At 42.1% G+C, this 18,539-nt stretch overlaps 1 protein-coding gene across 8 annotated transcripts in view; it reads right to left on the reverse strand.

Annotated features, from left to right (window-relative positions):
- Positions 1–18,539, reverse strand: part of STAMBPL1 (STAM binding protein like 1) — a 45,566-nt gene that overhangs the window by 17,196 nt on the left and 9,831 nt on the right. For 5 of the 8 annotated variants that reach the window (XM_080687721.1, XM_080687723.1, XM_080687726.1 and 2 more), the window contains 3 exons: positions 5,480–5,566; positions 2,360–2,577; positions 82–157 (listed from right to left, as the gene is read on the reverse strand). In XM_080687721.1, the coding sequence (XP_080543847.1) occupies positions 82–157; positions 2,360–2,577; positions 5,480–5,509 (324 nt within the window). In that variant the 5' untranslated portion in view covers positions 5,510–5,566. The remainder of the gene's footprint in view (positions 1–81; positions 158–2,359; positions 2,578–5,479; positions 5,567–18,539) is intronic. The other 3 variants (XM_080687724.1, XM_080687722.1, XM_080687727.1) reach the window with 1 other exon arrangement.

Consider the following 18,539-nt stretch of genomic DNA (forward strand, 5'->3'; position numbering starts at 1 on the left):
GGAGGAAAGGAAGGGGGTGTGAACAGTAATGGATACTTGTGGGACATTTGATGCCGCAGGGGAGAATCGACCCCATAATACCTTCATAATGTCCTGCTTTTCGGGGACTGCACATTGCTGGTAATCTCGATGGCTGGGAAGCTTTTCTACAAACAAGCTAGAGAAGGAGAAAGCACGTCTCAGCATTATCTGACAGAAAAAGATCAATGATCATTTTACTATGAGAATGAGCCTCCCTTTCAAAAAGGACATGCTAAATAAAGTATTATTTAACCTACATTCATTTCACCTGCCTAATGGCATTGAGTATGATTTCGGCTTCACGGGAGTGTTAAGCTCAGTAAACTAAGCCCTGAGGTTAAGAGGGTCAGGATGACTCCTAAATAGACCAGGAATCACTTCGTCTGTCTCAGGGTTTTGGCTACTTAATCCCACCACAGCACCATCATACTTATGCGTGAAGCTGGCAACACAGAGTATCACGTAAAAATGTAAGAGTTTGGAAAGATCGATATGATTCCTTCTCATGATTGAAAAAGGCTCAAAAGACCACTGGTGATTCAGTAGTGTCATGGTGGATATATCAAAAACTCTTAATTGAAAATTTGTAACCAAGAGAAATAACAGCCAGAATCCCTAGTGGATTAGGTGCTAATTAGGAGGTAATTATTTTTCTTGTTCCATTTTGAGGAACTGGGGAAAGCAGAAGTAAAGGCAAATCCTTAAAGCCAACCAGGTACATTACTTCCAGATATAGTAAACTAAAAGTAATGCTTCCACAAGATATTGTTTCCATTGGATTTTCTTACTGATGTATCCCCAGCCTGGACAATAGTGTCCTGCTCATAATAAGTGCTCAATAAATATTTGTTAAATGAATGAATAACCCTTCATTGATTGTGATGGGCTATACATACTATTTTTGATCAGCTAATATGTGCTATCTTATAATTACTGATGTTCTGTTGTTTACAAAGCACACATGCATTCGTCATTTCACCTATAGGGTAACCTTGAATGGTATCATAACTCTCATTTCTCAAATGAGAAAATTAAGGCTTTAAGAGGCGACATAAATTGTTAGTTGCCTAGGTCTTTTTAAATAGAATAAAGTCACAAACATTTCCAGTTGAAGAGACCTCACTCAGAGATATTCATCCTCAAGTCATTTGTAGATAAGGAATTGAAGCCCAGGGGAGGTAAGTGAATTACAAATTGCCACATGGGTAATGATGGGGGAGGATTAATATATTCTGATTAGTCAGTAACTGAGAGTATAGTGGCCTTCCCCTTTCCCACACCTTCAATTGCATAGAAATGTGTGCAAAATTTGAACAGAAAGTGAAAAAGAAATATTACCAATTGGTAACCTGTACTAGTTAGGAAATTAAAGTTTTGGGGGGAAATGTGCTATCGATGACAATTGATAACCTCCAATTTCATATTTATTGTTTAACCTTCTAGAAACAATTGATTGTGCCAGGTGGACCAAAGGTTGCCAGCCATCGACTTCTCACATGTTCTCAGGTTAAGTCCCCAACTGAACTGGTGAAATTAATCAACAAGTGACATTCAATTAAAACAAAAATAAGGGTTTCAGCTTAAATAATTATTGCTAACAGATCTTCCCAACCAGTAAACTGGCAAATTGGTAAAGAAAATCCAAATTGCATTTCTGTTAAGTCTTAAACTAGGATATGTTACTCACAATATCTATCTAATGAGGAGTATGTATATTTTCACATGGCTGTTTTGAGATAGCCACTTTCCCTCAACATTTTGGAAATTCCTTTATACTTAGCTTATTACACAGCTAAATAAATTGTATGTGTTGGTTGTTGTTGTTGTTTTTTTTTTTTTAATAATTACAATGTCAAACTGTTACACTCTCTCCTGGAATCATATCCTTTTACCATTGCTAACTCATCCCCCAGACTCAACCCATCAAATCAAATTTTTAAAATGTGAATGGCATGTTCCAGAGGCTGTAGAGAGAGCTGTGCTGAGGCTCCTGCTCTCATAAAGCTTGCATTCCTGCCGGGGTAAAATGGCAGGAAATAAGAAATTTTACTTGAGAAGAGAAAAATTAAAGGCAGGGACATGCAGGTTGCCATGCTGGCCTAGTTGAGAGGGAATCTCATAGCCCTCATCACATCCCTGACCTTCTCCCCATCCCCGCGCCTCGGACATGATATGGGATGCCTCTGAGGACATTTACTTGGTCATTTAAAAACCTACACATTTAATGTTTTTGGAGATTGTAAAATTGGTCTGAACACGAAAACATTCCCGGCATCCAAACTGTCTCACCAACACATCACGTCGATATATTTCCAATTCTCTCATTTCCAAGACTTACGTTATAAACTTATTATACAGAACAAAGGCATTTTCCAAATTTCCTTCTTCCAGGTACACGGACGCCATCCTCTCCATCTCTACTCCGGATCGGAAGTAGCGGCGCGGAGTGATGTCCTCGTTGATGGTGACGTTACAGCCGAGCTTGCTGAGGGCGCGGACCCGCTCCTCCGGGCTCAGGGACACGTCCGTGTGGTCGGGCATAGCAGCTAACTTTTTCTGCAAAGCGAAGTTTCAACCTCTGATTATAAGAAGAAATGAATCTGACCGAAATGATGGATGTATTTTCTGTCCTAAATACCTGACACCAATATCTAAGGAAAGCTTTTCATAAGTCTTGATAAGATGATGAAAGCACCGTCTTTTCGCTTTAACATGTGATCTACACACACAAAAAGATGCACATCTCCTAGGATGAATATACTTTTTTTTTTTTTTCTTTTTTGAGGGAAGATCTCTTTTAGGTTTTAGAGCACAATTAGGTGGCAGTTCCTGGTATGCAAATGTTGAAGGTCATTTTAAGTGAAATATCATCGATTCTTTTTCTTCATGGGCGTTTCCAGACCAAGAAAAGGATTCCTGCCAGGGGAGGGCTCCTGTCCTTCTACTCCGAGGGGTCTCCAAGATACTGCTATGAGGATTCAGCTCTGTCCCAGAATATATCTAGTTTAATAAGGAGATTCCAGGGCCTCCCTGCGTCTTCACTAAGTGAATAAAACTCCACAGATAAGTCCCAGAGAAGCCTTTCCTTGCATATGGACACCCCCCCCTTTTTTTTTTAACATTAAGAAGACTCTCAGACCTCCACATAATAGTAATTACACTAATTCATCCCTGACTGCAAAAATAATAAAACATTACTAAGAAGTCAGCGATATGAATATATTTGTATTTTATTAATAAAAACAACATCCGTACACATTTGGAAAAACACAACATATACACATTCAAGGTAATAATTCAATTATTTGGGAGAAAGTGCTTCAGAAAGGCAAAAAAGTCAGCAAGTTTTTGTTTGTTTGTTTTCTGTTAAAGGCCATACAGCACCTATTTTAGGCTTTGCGGGCCATACTGTCTCCACCTCAGCTATTCAGCTGTGCTGGTGTGAAAGCAGCCACACGTCATAGAATTTAACACAACGATCCTGGCTGTGTTCCAAATTTTTATTGACAAAGACAAGCAGATGAATTGGGCCCTCAGACCACAGTTTGCGGACCCCTGCTTTAGGCCAGTGCTTCCCTGTGCCAGAAGCATCAGCATCCACCAGGCTTCTCAAAAATGCAGATTTCTAATAGGCCCCACCTCATTTCCACAGACTCAAAGCCTCTGGAGATAGGCTGGAAGTTGTAACCAGTTTCCCAGAGGCCCGCATGTTACAGTTTGAGAAGCACCGCTTTTGACCACTCTACCAGTTCTTGATGCTCCAAGAATGGAGTTATCCCAGAACAAATTTAGCTTCCCAAGTCTCTCTCAGGTTGTCAGAGGGTAGGTTGCAAGTCTCACTACGGTGTTGGTGGAGCATTTGATTAAGGTCTGTAGAAAATTTAAAAAGAAATCAAGGTAGACATAGTTTTAGTCCGGCCATGAATTACTGATCCAGTCTTCAGGGGCCAGGTGCAGTGAATTAGATTACTGGAGTTTTTCCAAAGCCATCTGGTCTACCTGGGTGGTAATTTTATAGCGGATAGAATCCTAGATACCTGGAATGACTCTTGCTTCTAGAGGTTTAATATCTAACCAGAGAGCCATACATAACTGGGTTTCTCAGGGCCACATGAAGTCCAAAGCAGGTTATGCCTCTTGCACCTTCTATCACTCTTTTGACTCGGCCTGCAGTAATGTGGGTGTGTTTCCTCCTCCCTGTTTCTTTCTACCCAAGGATGCTCTCAGGGCCTGGGCTTCCCACCCTGGAGGCCTCCAGCTATCCCTCCTGTGACAGGGTGGGAAAGCCAGTTCAACTTAGAGCAGAAGGGAAAAGAAGACATATCAGTCTCCCAGATCAGTCTTGAGTGTGACTATGCAGGGGTGGGCGAACTTTTTGACTCAAGGGCCACAATGGGTTCTTAAACTGGACCAGAGGGCCGGAACAAAAGCATGGATGGAGTGTTTGTGTGAACTAATATAAATTCAAAGTAAAGGAGCGGAGGGGAGAGCAAGAGAACCGGATAGAACAGCCGGATCCGGTCCGTGGGCCGTAGTTTGCCCACGGCTGGATAGGCACATTATATCACCTCCATGGCCCTGTTTTGTACTTTGTGCCTTATGACAATTGGAAACAACATTTTTAATGTTCCTTCACTCTTCATAAGTTGGACCCGTTGTGTGTAGAGGGTCTGCAAAACACTGCTGCTCTCAGGGTTACCCACAGGGCTGCAGAGAGTGGGCTGGGGAGGGTCATCAGGAGGGAGGGTAGGTAATGACAACTTCCACTTATCAAGCCCCCGCGATAGGCTGGGGACATTAAAAATATTGTTTCCAATTGTCATAAGGCACAGAGTACAAAAACAGGGCCACGGGGGTTATATAATGTGCCTATATTCACGCTTGAAGACTGATCTGGGACACAGAATAAGCCCATGTGATCCCAAGGCCCCTGTTATTTCCTCTCCTGCACACGCCTCCTCTAAGATGTAACTAGAGAAAATGTGCACGGTGTTGGGCTGAAAGTGGAAAAGCGAGAAAAACAAGGGTTTCAAGAATGCAGACATTTACACAAGATCCCAAAGCAACACTTAGGTGTTAACTCTAAAATGTTTCTCGGTCGTTATTAAGCCTCCGCTTTTTATCTGCAAAGCTGAGGCCCAATGAAGTGGTAGATGGACCTGCTGCAAAGTCAACTTTGACATTCTTCTCAAATAGTGTGTTCTGCGAAAGGACTACACTTCTAGGATCTAACCGGATAAAGCAACACTTCACAATCATGTGGAAAAAAATTATTTTTAATTCTAGCAAAGATGGCTTTATTAGTCACTTCCTCAAAGGAGAGGACCACACAGATGGATGATAAATGACAAGTGCTAAACTTCTTGAAGTAACTGTGATTCATTTCACATTTGGTTTGTTTCCGTTCCCCTTTTTGGGTTTTCCAACCATATGTAAAGTATCAGTTGGTGCTTCTTACCAGAGAATTCACAGTAAATGGCTGGTCCATGGCGTCCTGTCTCCAAAATAAGGGTGTTCAGTGTTTCTTCTCAATCACTTCATCTGTCTCAAAAACAAAAAAGCAGAGCTTATATTATTTTTTAATAATTTTATTTTATTATTTATTTTTAATTTTATATTTTTATTGATTTCAGAGAGGAAGGGAGAGGGAGGGAGAGAAACATCAATGATAAGAGAGAATCTCTGATTGGCTGCCTCCTGCATGCCCCCCACTGCGGATCGAGCCTGCAACCCTGGCATATGCCCTGACAGGTTCATGGGTCGAGCTCAACCACTGAGCCATCCCGGCCGGGCTTAGGTTATTTTTTAAACAACTCCTGCCTCAAAGCTAAACCTTGAGGATTATGTCTGCCTCAGAAGAATATGAACAAACTTAAGTAACTTTAATAATCTCAGTTTTTTAGAGTGATCGACCATTGGAAATAAATTCCTGAAAATACAAAACTGCAGGTGATGATCGTTTTTTAAATGTGGAGGTGTGAAGAAAATTAATTATTGCATAGCACCCAGAATGAATCTGCTGGGCATTATCTTACTCTGAATTCTATGCAAGGTTATTAAGTGGGTTTACCTTCTTCCAAGTGAGAAAGATCATAGTGGTTAAGAGCATGAACTCGGGGGCCATGGACTCCTGGTTTAAGTCAGTCTGTGCTTAAACTAAGCCCTACCAGCTATGGAAGTAGAATTCTAAGATGACTCTGGGATTCCTGCCCCTTGGTATCCATAGGTTAACTCCCATCCCCTTAAGTGTGGACAAGACCTGTAAGTGGCATCTAATCAATAGAATGTAACAAAGGTGATGGGATATTCCTCTCATGTTTATATATGTTGTAGGGCAAAGATGAAGAGATTTTGCAGATATATGAAGGCCCCTAATCATATGATGTTACGTTAACCAGAGGGGATATTCTCCTGGGTGAGCCAGACATGATCGATCAGGTGAGACCTTTCAAAGAGGGACACACTTTCCTGCTGGCCTTGAGGACTCAGCCACCATAAGTTCCACAGCTGCGGGGCAATGGATTCTGCCTATAACTCCGTAGGTTTAAAAAAGGACCCCAAGACTCAGATGAGACCCTTACCCTGCTGGACACCCCCATTGCTGCCTTGTGAGACCCCAAGCATAAGACCTAGCTATCCCCAGACTCCTGACTCACAAAACTCTGAGATAATAAAGTGATGAAGCTGGTGGTGATTTGTAAAGCAGCAATAGAAAACAAATTTACTAATTGTGTGAGTGTAGGTAAGTTATCTGCCCTTTCTGTTGATCTGAAAAATGGGGTAAATAGTAGTACCTCTGTCATGCAGTTGTGATGAGGATTATATGAATTACCATATTAAGTGTTTAGAATAATCCTTAACACACAGCCAATATCCTATAAATCTTAACGATTATTAGAATCTTTATTTTGCAATTGAGGCAACTGAGGCTCAGATGTTAAGTGAATATGCCCAAGTTCAAAGAATCATTCAAATGTGAGCCTCCTTCTTCTTTATGGTAGTTTAGGTCAAGCTTTGCATCACCACTTCCTACTTCTTCTAAAAGTATTTTGGCCTGTATACGCCACTGGTCACTGATGTGATGATGGACACAGACCTCCACATCAGCTCCTCATTTATGAAATGAGAGGGGTAAGCCATATTCTCTCAAGTTATAACATTCTGTGATTCTAGAAATCTCAGAAGTAGATCATTCAATCCATCTGTTATGTTTTGGCCTAAATCCATTGCTGAAAAACCCTTCAAGGAAAGTCACACAGCATATTCTACTTTCCCCTTCATTCTCTCCATGGATCCCTGGAGATCTAACCTTGAAGGTTGCAGAAATGCACCAGAAAGAAATAACCTGGAGAGAGTCATGGTCACAGTGTAGTTTAACACCCAAATTAATTCAGGCACCATTGAATGTAGGCAATCCCATTTGGGGAATTATCACCTCTCAGTGAGAAGAAATAAACCAGAAAAAAAAAAAGACATTACAAGTGTTAAAGAGACAGAACAAAGAGGCTTTTGGGGAATTTGGAGCTGGGTGAGAAGAAAATGGAACAAGGAAATACTAGTCATTGATTAGGGCCTTGCAAAACCTTCTGGGGTTACTCAGATCTTTAAACAGAAAACAAATCATTTAAGAACTTGGAAACATAAGAACCAGTGATTCTTAAATTTTTTTCTATCTAAAAATTACATAAACCTGGGACTTTCTGTTTTTATTTTATTTTTCCTTTTTAAACCTTTATTGTTGAAAATATTACATACTAGTATGTCCTCCCTTTCCCCTGTTGTAAACCTGGGACTTTTTACAAATGCAGTCTCCTAGAACTCCCCCACAGGGTTCTGAACCCATCAGTTTTAAGCCCACCAATAGGTACAACATGTTAGGATGTGGCCCAGGTGATTTTGACACAGGAAGTTTCCAAACAATACTTCCAGAGACACTGCATTTAAGAATATATGAAGCAGGATTCTTGTAAGTAAAAGCATGATTCCTGAATTCAGAGGATAATGGAAAGATCACAATTTCCAGGAAGAATATTGTAGGTTAACTGTAATTGGAAAATAAAAAAATATTTATAAAAAAAATTTCCAGGAAGACCAGAGAAACCGGGCTTGGAGGCTACATATCCAGGAAGATCACCCCAAATCACACAGCAGCACCTGTCTGACGGGCTGGAGAGCCTGCAGCTCCCACCAACAACACCCACTGCTGCCCTGGAAAACATGGGGAGCTGCCTCCATTTCTTCATGTCACTAGTTTCTGTTCCAAAGTTTGAGAGGAGGTATCTGATTGGCAGAGCCTAGGTCACATGCCTGCAGCCTGGCTGCAAGGGTGGCTGAAAATGCAAATACACAGCTCTTCACACTTCCATTGTAGGCAGTGGGATGTGCAAGGGAGAAAAGACAGCTTCAGGGCTGAGTGATCCAAAACAATGGTAAGTATGCACAAAAATCAAACAAACTTCTCTGTAATGAACTTTGAAATGTATGAAATTTTTAATTCAATATATCTTAAACACCATTAACTCCCACACATACATTTACGTACAACTCAGAAATAGAAAGAGACCCAACTCCTCTCAAATCTAAGATGAAACAAGTTTGTAGATTGGTTGGTCAACTTATTATTATTTATCATTAACTACTCCATGGCACTGATCCTGTTTTAATTCCTTTATTTTTTTAATCTCCATTCCTAGCACTTATCAGTTATAATATGTTACAGTTACTAAAATCAACATAAATAGGTTATGTTCTCTTGATCAGTGGCTGTCAAAATGTAGAAAAGGTCCCCAAGATCCTATTCAAGGGTGTGTGTGGTCAATATCCTATATAATCCTATATAATAAAAGCCTAATATGCAAATGGAGTGAACAGCAGAATGACCGGTTGCTGTGTTGTGCACTGACCACCAGGGGGCAGACGCTCAATGCAGGAGCTGCCCCCAGCCTGCAGGCCCCTGGCCAGCCAAGGCGGGTGTCAGCGGAGCACCCCCCATCCCCGATGGCCCTACTGGTTGCCCTGCAGAGGGAGGCGACTAGCGGCTGCAGCAGGAGGCATGGCTGGTGAGCAGGTGGCACCAGGCCGGCCAAGGCAGGTGGCAAGCGGGGGGCCCTGATTGCCCTGCCAGTTGCCCCACAGATCGGCCCTGATGGCTGGCCAGGCCTAGGGACCCTACCCATGCACAAATTTTGTGCACTGGGCCTCTAGTTAGTTTCATAATGTTACTGAAACATTATTTGCTTTTTACCATCAACCTCTAACAATTGTATAGTGGGGATTTCCCAAGGTTCAAGTTCATGCAATGCTTACTTGAATATGCCTCTAAATGTCTGTTTTAGCTTTTAATATGGTAAATATAAATATGAATATGAATATAAATATAAATATCTATAACCCACACAAAGCTTTTTAGTGTCCTTAGCAATTTTTAAGAATGCAAAGGTGTCCCAATACCAAAACTGCTGCTCTACATCAACTATGCACACAAACACACAAAGCAAAACAAAACAGAGCATGCTACTCCAATCTAACCAGACACAGAAGAATCTAAAAGAGGGGAAAGTGAATGTCAAGTGTCACCTTCCATTTGTGCTACTGGGGTCTGCTAAAATAATTAGAAAACTGAGCGTACAGTAAGAGATACCTCACCTCATCGACCAGAGGCCCATAGGAGCAAATGCAGCACACGGCTGCCTGTTCTGCAATACCCATTCTCTAACATAAAAATGTGATTTTTAGCTGCTACAAAGCCACCCAGGGAAAACCTACATTTTCCACATTACCAAGCTCGGGCCAATGGGGTATGAATAGAAGTCTGGATCCTACCCTTTAAAGGAAGGGACATGGCCTTCTCCATCGCCCTTGGCCTTCCTGCCGGCTGGAATACTGCCACACAGGTGAGCCATCCTCAGTCACCAGGAGGAGCCATGGCAAAGCAAGAAGAGAAGGGGAGTGGTCTAGTTTGCTTGCACGCAGACCATTATGACAGAGACCAATTTCCATCCTGTCTAATACTTTGTCTTTGTTTAGGTAGCTGTATCCTGACACATGCAATAAGTTTAACCTAGAAAGGATGATTCAGTGTAGCCCAGGGAGACTATTGCCAATACAGATAATGAAATACACATCTTCCCTAACCCCTCCCACCTCAGCACTAAGCCTGTCCCGCCTCCCTCCACACCTTTGGCCCAGGTACAGGGAGAAGCAGAAATATCCTCACTTCCTCCTTTCCTCCCACAGCGCCCCTGAGACCTGCCCAGCCCGGGAGATCCCACTTACCCATCCAGAAGTTTCACTTCTTTAGAATCAGTATCACATAATCCCTCAAACATAACAGATATAAGCTACAGTCCCAAAGGCAATATTTGGTCATTATAAACGCTTAATTTAGCTGTTACAGTAAACTTAAATTTTTAGTTAGTTATTAAAATTTAAAAATTGGGAGATTCATACAAAAATTCAGATTTCAGCTTCTCTTAAAAATATTATATATATATATATATATATATATATATATATATATATATATATATATATCAGAGGATCTGGCACCACTGGGCCCAGTATCTGGAACATTTCATTGTTATTATTTATCTTCTATCCTGCATTTAGAATAGTGCCTGCTACTTAGTAAGGGCTCAATATATATTTGTTAAATTAATGAATGAAGAGGCAATTTCCTTAAAGTCCACAGTATACTTCCCATCACATTCCCAGGCATGTAATAGAAGCTTAGTAAATATTTTGCTCTAGATCCATGCTAAAATATGCCCTCCCCCCCACCCCACAAAGGCACCAGCCTTTAAAAACTTATAGGTAGCTTACTTAATTCTTTCAATACAGGTTTATTCGTTGTTTCAATCATATATTCATTCAACCAACATCCATTGTCCACCTAGGATGTGCCAGGCATTGTTCTAGGTATGTGGAGCATGGATAAAGTTTGCAAGATTTCTGCCCTTGTGGAGTCTACATTCAGGAGAGACAGGTTAACAGTAACGTTTTGAATAAATAAATTACATAGTAAGTTAGAAGATAATGTGTCCTCTTGAAAAAAGAAAGAGTGGAGACGACAATGGTGAGAAAAGAAATCAGAGAGGCAAGGAAAGTAAGGAGGCCTTACAGGTCAACATTCAGAGTTTCATTGTACTTGGAGTGAAATGGGGAGCTATTAGGGTGTTGAGCAAAGGTGTGATATAAATGACATTAACATTTACAAAGAGACCTGTGGGTGTGCTGGTGAGAATAGAGTATGGGGGCAAGGGAGGAAGCAGGATGTCAATGGGGAGAGGTGACAGTATCTTGGGTGGGACAGGGAGGTGGACAGCAGTGGATCAAGCCGGATGCTGGCAGAGATGACTTCTCTAGCTCCTCACACTTCAGCAGCTAATAAACTTCAGGTGTAAGGGAGAACCAAGACACCCAGAGAACACCAAAGGCAGGAGGAAAACACTCAACATCAGGCAGGAATAAAACATAAATTCTCTTTTCTCAGAGGAGGCTTGACGAGCGCTGGAGCACAGAGCACAAAGGCAGCGTAGCGAGTCAGCCTGGGTGTGAACGTGAGCCCTGTATCTACTTGCCAGTCATCCTTACGAGACCCTCCCAGCTCACTTTCCTCATCCCCATGCGGGCTCATCACACCTGCTTCATCACTCGGTGGCCGGTGGCGTGGCTTAGCTAATGGAAAACATTCATCAGGAATGCCTGATTGAATGTTAACCTGCTCCCCACTCTCCACCCCCAGTACAGCCCACATTCCTGATGTGATAACATCTGAACTACAGCCTGGGACATATTTAACCTGTCATGTCCCCCTAGAGAGTTAAGTTCCCTTTGTCTTAGAGCTTCCTGTCTTGTTGCCTTTATCTCTAGCCTCTTTGCCTCACTGTAGCCTCTGAAGACACAACCATTTTCCTCTTTAATATCCTTTTAAAGAGGAGCAGGGAAGCTCTAGCTGATTTGGCTCAGTGTATAGAGCATCGGCCTGCGGACTGACGAGTCCCAGGTTTGATTTCCTGGTCAAGGGCACATGCCCGGATTTCAGGATGGGACCCCAGCTGGGGGCGTGCAGGAAGCAGCCGATCAATGATTCTCTTTCATCATTGATGATTCTATCTCTCCCTCTTCCTTCCTGTCTGAAATCAATATATATTTTTTTAAAAATTAAAAAGAGGAGTAGGGGAGTGTCTGCTTCCTGTTAATCCTCACATGCAAGGCCTTGGGGAACCAGGCCCAGAGGAGATATCCAGACCATATATTCACAATGAGCACACAAAGAACAACCCCTCTGTGTCCCATGGATTCAGCTAACAAGTAGCTCCTGGAACCCACTAAGCACTTCACAAGGGGCCCAGAGGGCATGTGGTGAAAATGAGTGTGGTCCGCGAGTGGCCTGCGATGGGCAGGAGCCCTCTCCAAAGTGCCATTTCACAGCTCTGAGCTGATGAAAGTTTACTCCTCCTGCGCCCTCACAGTGGCACAGCCCAACAGCAGAATCCTTTGACGCGGGGTCCCAATTTGATGTCTCCATGTCCCAACTTCCCCCAAGGAAATGTGGAAGCAGCTCGGCAGTTCAGCCTCTAAAAACCAGCAGCAAATAATGCCAGGACAGAACAGCGAGAAAAATATCTGGGCTAGCCCAGTGTGTATGGTGTGACCTTTTTAGCTTCAATTCCGTTAACTCTCCTTTTCTTCCTTTCTTTTTAAATACCATTTTGGTGGCTGAGCTCAGAATCCTGACCCACTTTCACACCCAAAGCCATATTTCCCGAATACAGAGAAGACACTTGCAGGCAGTGAACAACCTCCCTAGAGACTGAGCACCAGAGAAGAGCCAGCGAGACTTTGCCCAAACGCGTCACCTTCTCCCTGGCACTCGGTCAGCCTGAAGGCTGTGGTGAACTGGATCAGCAGGTGAGAGAGGCCAAACACCTCATGCCACCCCCTGGAGTCTCATTTCTAATTGGCCAACCAGCAGCCTTCCTTTACCCCACTGGGTCAGAGTTCGTGTTGACCTGGTGTGGTGTACTGAGCTGGAAATAAACAAAGGAAGTTGTCATAATGTAGACTGTGGCTGCAGTGATCTAACCTGATGTGGATAAAGAGAGGTAGAATGTCATTCTCCTACTTTAAATGACACAGGCAGAAAGAAGGATCTCCTGAGTCATGTTCTGACAGATGGGGACCCGCTTTAGGGCAAAAAATGACCTGGACTGTTCATCGTGAAAGATTTAAACATTCAGTTACTAAATCAACGGTCACTTTGATGTTTTTAGACTCAATGCCATTCGATTTTTTTTAATGAGATGATTTAATTAATATGCCTAAGAAAACACTGGAAAATAAATTTCAGGTGTAAGGGAGAAATTCATATCTGTACACACTTATTTTGCCATCTTAAATCCATTGGAGCATGTTCATTTTGTTATTCTGTTGTTGAAATACTAAAATTTCCTGGAAATTATGTATTCTAAAGAAAAGCCACCCATAAGCCACTAAAATTCTAATGTACATACTTTCCTTTTTATTGCAATTTGCTTTTAAGAAAAAGCTATCCAGAAGTTATCTAATTCAATGAAGCATGAGTCAGAAATAAATTTTTAAAATAACATCATCTTCTTGCCTGCCAGTTGCCTGAAGCTCAGAGATGAGGTCAGTCCTTAGGCATTATTAATGAACTTTATTTAATTTTCATGCATTTTCTAAGGACAGGACTTTAACAAGATGAACTGAGTCCAGCATTACTATTGAAAAGCAAAAGCTCTCCTGGAACACTTCTCATTTAGTGCTCCTCCCCTGACCTCCAACCGCAGGCATCCTAACTGTCCCACATGCTCCAGGCGCCAGCTGCATTCACATTCTCAGTCGTGCCCTACACAATCTCTTCAATGCAGTGGACAAAAGCAAAAATGTGTCCATCCATGACCTTCCCAGCCGTCCATTTCTAAATGCTTAAACAGCAGGTGGCGATCTGCTGTTCCTCTTTGCTCACTACTCACCCCTTTCCTGTTTTCCTTCCCCGTAGCTGACATCCCTCTACTTTAATGTCAAGTTTCCTCCAAGTGATTCCTAGGCAATCTACCCTATAATCCATAATTACTTGGTGAAAGAGGAGAGTGGTTATTACAAGAAACAGATTTCTAGGCCCCAGCAAGTCAGACTTTCTGGGAAGGGCGTCCCATGAATCTCTAGTTTGATAAAACTAGACAAAGCAGCCTCAGAGACCTCTATGCACATTAAAACTTGAGACTCGGGAGAAACCAAGATGGCAGCATAGGTGAACACTTAAACTGCTGCCTCGCACAACAATTTCAAAACTACAGCTAAAAGACAGAATGGACATCATCCAGAACCACAGGAAAGCTGGCTAAGTGGAAATTCTATAACTAGAAAGAAAGAGAGGGGCACACGGAGACTCAGAGGAGCTGCAAAAGGCTGAGGTACGGAGACACGCACGTGGAGAGGACGGGCGGCTGAGTGCCTGGCTAGCTTTCTCTAGCGGGAGAGAATCAGAAGCTCCCAACTGCACTGAACCCCAGTTCCGACTGCACTGAACCCCAGTTCCGAGCGAGATCCTGGGGACCCAGACTCATACGGGGGGAGTCTGGACTGTTGGGAAAAGAGAGGAGTGCACGCAAACTCAGGTGAGCCCTGAAAGGCAGAGGTCTGAAGGCACACGTGTGAGTGCACGCAGAGAGGACTGACTGCTGAGTGTGCCGCTGGCTTTCTCTAGCGGGAGGAAGACAGAAGCTCCTGACTGCGCTGAACTCCAGTTCCAGGAGAGAATCTGGGAATCCAGATCATTGGGGGAGAAACTGGATTGTCTGGCAGTGGGTGAAATCCGAGGGCAGCTTTCTCTCAAAGGTGCTTGCAGCGATTACCAAGGGACACTGAGACCCAGGGGCCTCATAGGGCAGGGCTGACGGGAAGCCAACGCTGTCTGCTCAGCCCTGAGACTCCGCCCCATCCAAGCTGAGCTCAGAGGCTTTTGCAATTTTGCAAGTCTTATCTCAGAAGGCTGTCTCCAGCACAGAAGTTTTTCCGGCGTAGACACAGCTGATCCTCACAGCCAACTGGCCTGGAGGTCAATTCCTCCCAGTGATACCAACAACAATCAAGACTTAACTACAACAAGGCTGTACACACAGTCCAAAAGGGGTGCACCAAGAGTGTCCACCTCAGGTAACTGGGGAGGCTGAGCCACTGGGCCCTATAGGACACCTAGCACACAAAGCTACTCTACCAACTCAGGGAAGCAACGAAAATGCGGAGACAAAGAAACAGATCACAAATGAAAGAAATGGAGGAAAGCAAACAACTGGATATAGAGTTCAAAACCACAGTTATAAGGTTTTTCAAGAATTTCCTAGAAAAGGCCAATAAATTTAGTGAGACCCTCGAGGATATGAAAAAGGACCAACTAGAAATTAAACATACACTGACTGAAATAAAAAATATTATACAGAGACCTAACATCAGACTAGAGGAACGCAAGGATCAAGTCAAAGATTTGAAATACAAAGAACCAAAAAACACCGAACTGGAAAAGCAAAAAGAATCCAAAAATATGAAGATAGTGTAAGGAGCCTCTGGGACAACTTCAAGTGTACCAACATCTGAATTATGGGGGTGCCAGAAGAAGAGAGAAAGTAAGATACTGAAAACCTATTTGAAGAAATAATAACTGAAAACTTCCCTACCTGGTGAAAGAAATAGACTTACAAGTCCAGGAAGCGCACAGAACTCCAAACAAAAGTAATCCAAAGAGGACCACACCAAGACACATCATAACTAAAATGCCAAGAGCAAAAGACAAAGAGAGAATATTAAAAGTAGCAAGAGAAAAACAGTTACCTACAAGGGAGCACCCATACTACTGTTAGCTGATTTCTCAACAGAAACTATGCAGGCCAGAAGGGAGTGGCAAGAAATATTCAAAGTGATGAATAGCAAGAACCTGCAAGCCAAGATTACTCTACACAGCAAAGCTATCATTCAGAATTGAAGGGCAGATAAAGAGCTTCACAGATAAGAAAAAGCTAAAGGAGTTCATCACCACCAAACCAGTATTATATGAAATGCTGAAAGGTACTCTTTAAGAAGAGGAAGAAGAAAAAAAGGTAAAGTAAAAAATTATGAACTACAAATACATATCTATCAACAAGTGAGTCTAAAAATCAAGTGAATAAAAAAATCTGATGAACAGAATAAAATGGTTAATATAATAGAATCAGGGTCATAGAAAGGGAGTGGACTGACAATTCTCAGGGGGAAAGGGGTGTGGGGGGTGCGGGAAGAGACTGGACAAAGGTCTTACACCGATGGATGAGGATAGTAGTGGGGAGGCAAGGGCAGAGGGTGGGGTGGGAACCGGGTGGAGGCGAGCTATGGGGGGGAAAAGAGGAACAATTGTAATAATCTGAACATTACAGATTTATTAAATTAAAAAACAAATAAACAACAACAGCAAAAACACTTGAGACTCACTCTATCAGAAAAAATTTCTCTGAGAGTTACAAATTACTCCCAAATACCTGGCCTTGATCAGCTGAATATTCCCTACTTTAGAACAAACTCTTGCCTTAGCTTCAAAAAGTAGACATGTTTCCTTTTTCCTCCCATTTACCTTCACCCTGCATCTCAACTATTAATTTTTGTCTTTCCTCTTAACATACCTTTATTCTATAAGACACCTTTTTTTTTTTCATGTTTCAAGTAAAGCTTAACCTGAACTTTAGCACTGTGTCTTTAAATGTCCTCCATCCATTTCCACCAGGACATCCAACTAATTTCTCACTCACTATGTTACAAGGCTGCATATGTCTTTCCCACAAATATTGCTAGTACCAAATATATTGATTCATTCATGTCTTTATCCAAATAACTTATTAAGCACCTACTTTGTGCTAGCAGCTAGTGATACAATGGTGAGCAAAGAGATAGATAGTATCTGATCTTATAAAACTTACATTCTGCTAGAGGTATGGGATGGGGCAGATAGGTATAAATTTACTAAACAATTATCTGCACCATTATATCATTAAAACGGTGGTAACTGCTACAAAGACTAAATATGGGCAACTTTTTAAACATGTTTTTATTGAAATTTAGAGAGATAGAAAGGGAGAGACATAGAAAGTTGGCTGCTGCTTCCTGCATGGTCCCCCCTGGGGATCAAGTCTGCAGCCCGGGCATGTGCCCTGACTGGGAATCAAACCTGCGACCTCTTGGTGCCTGGGTTGATGCTCAACCCCTGAGCTACACTGACTGGGGGGAAAAAGGCTTTTTTAAATATGCATTTCTGTTGAACAAGAAATTCCAATTCTAAGTTTTCTTCATTGACTATCCTACCCAAGTAATTTTCATTCTCTCTCTCTCTCTCTCTCATTACAGCATGGTTTAAAAATATTAATATTTTGGAAATAAAAGTAAATAGCCATCAGAAGGGGGTTATTTAAAATAAAGAATTTCTATTTGTATGTATATATGCATAATCCGTGGACACAGACAAGTGGGGTGGTGAGGGCCTGGGGAGGGGGAACTGGGGGCAGGCGTGGTCTAGAAGAGGTTAATGGGGGGTAAAGGAGGAACTGTGTAATATTTTCAACAATAAAGATTAAAAAACAAACAAGAATCTCTATAGTGGTTGAAGCCATGAGAAAGGACTTACATCCATACTCACGGAATCAGAAAGTTGTTCAACTTATAGCATTAAGTGAAAAAAAGCAAGTTGTAGAATAATATAAAGTATGACTCCATCCTGTAATACTCTAATATACATGTATTTAATGTATATTGGCATTTGCAAGAAAATAGTCCGAACAATGTATACTGAATTTTTCTCTGCTGTTCTCTTCAAGATGGAATCATAAAGGATTTCACATTCAGTTCATTTCTGTACAATTTGTTAAAATTGTGTTTCACTTCATAATCATACAAATTACACTTTTTTAAGCCTATAAGTTTTGAGTAGGTGGCTCCAGATTTGAAGTCTAGCCCTGCCACATCTGTGTTTCCAGATGTGTGACTTTTGATAAATGATTGAGTCTGTTTCTCTGATCTAAACTGAGAATAACTGCATCTCCCTTGCTTTGCAATATTGTTAAGGAAGTTGTAGTTTTAGTAGCTATTCAAGGGCTAAATCCAGAGGGGCTGGTCTGGCCTGTTGGCTGAGCTGGGTGGTCTTAGGGTCACACCCCGCACATGCAGTTGCTGGAAATATAAATATACTGGCTGCAGATCTGGAACACAGAGCCAAAGAACCTTGCTGCATAAATCCTTCAAAAGTCAGTCCTACCAAATTCAAGGCTCTAATTGCTCACCCTTGTTCCCTCTGGCCTTTATGATGACAAACCACTTGGCTTTGCCCACATGTTCCTTAATCCTCTGATCTGGACCAGGTACTGTATGTCCCTAGCTCCGATGTAATTCTTATTTCATCAGGTTAGCTCTCTGCTCCAAAATGCACTCTGGTAACCGAATGCCTACGGAAAGAGGTCTAAACACCCTCACCAGCCCCT

The sequence above is a fragment of the Plecotus auritus genome, assembly GCF_963455305.1.
Source record: "Plecotus auritus genome assembly, chromosome: 9".
NCBI classification, from domain to species: Eukaryota; Metazoa; Chordata; class Mammalia; order Chiroptera; family Vespertilionidae; genus Plecotus; species Plecotus auritus.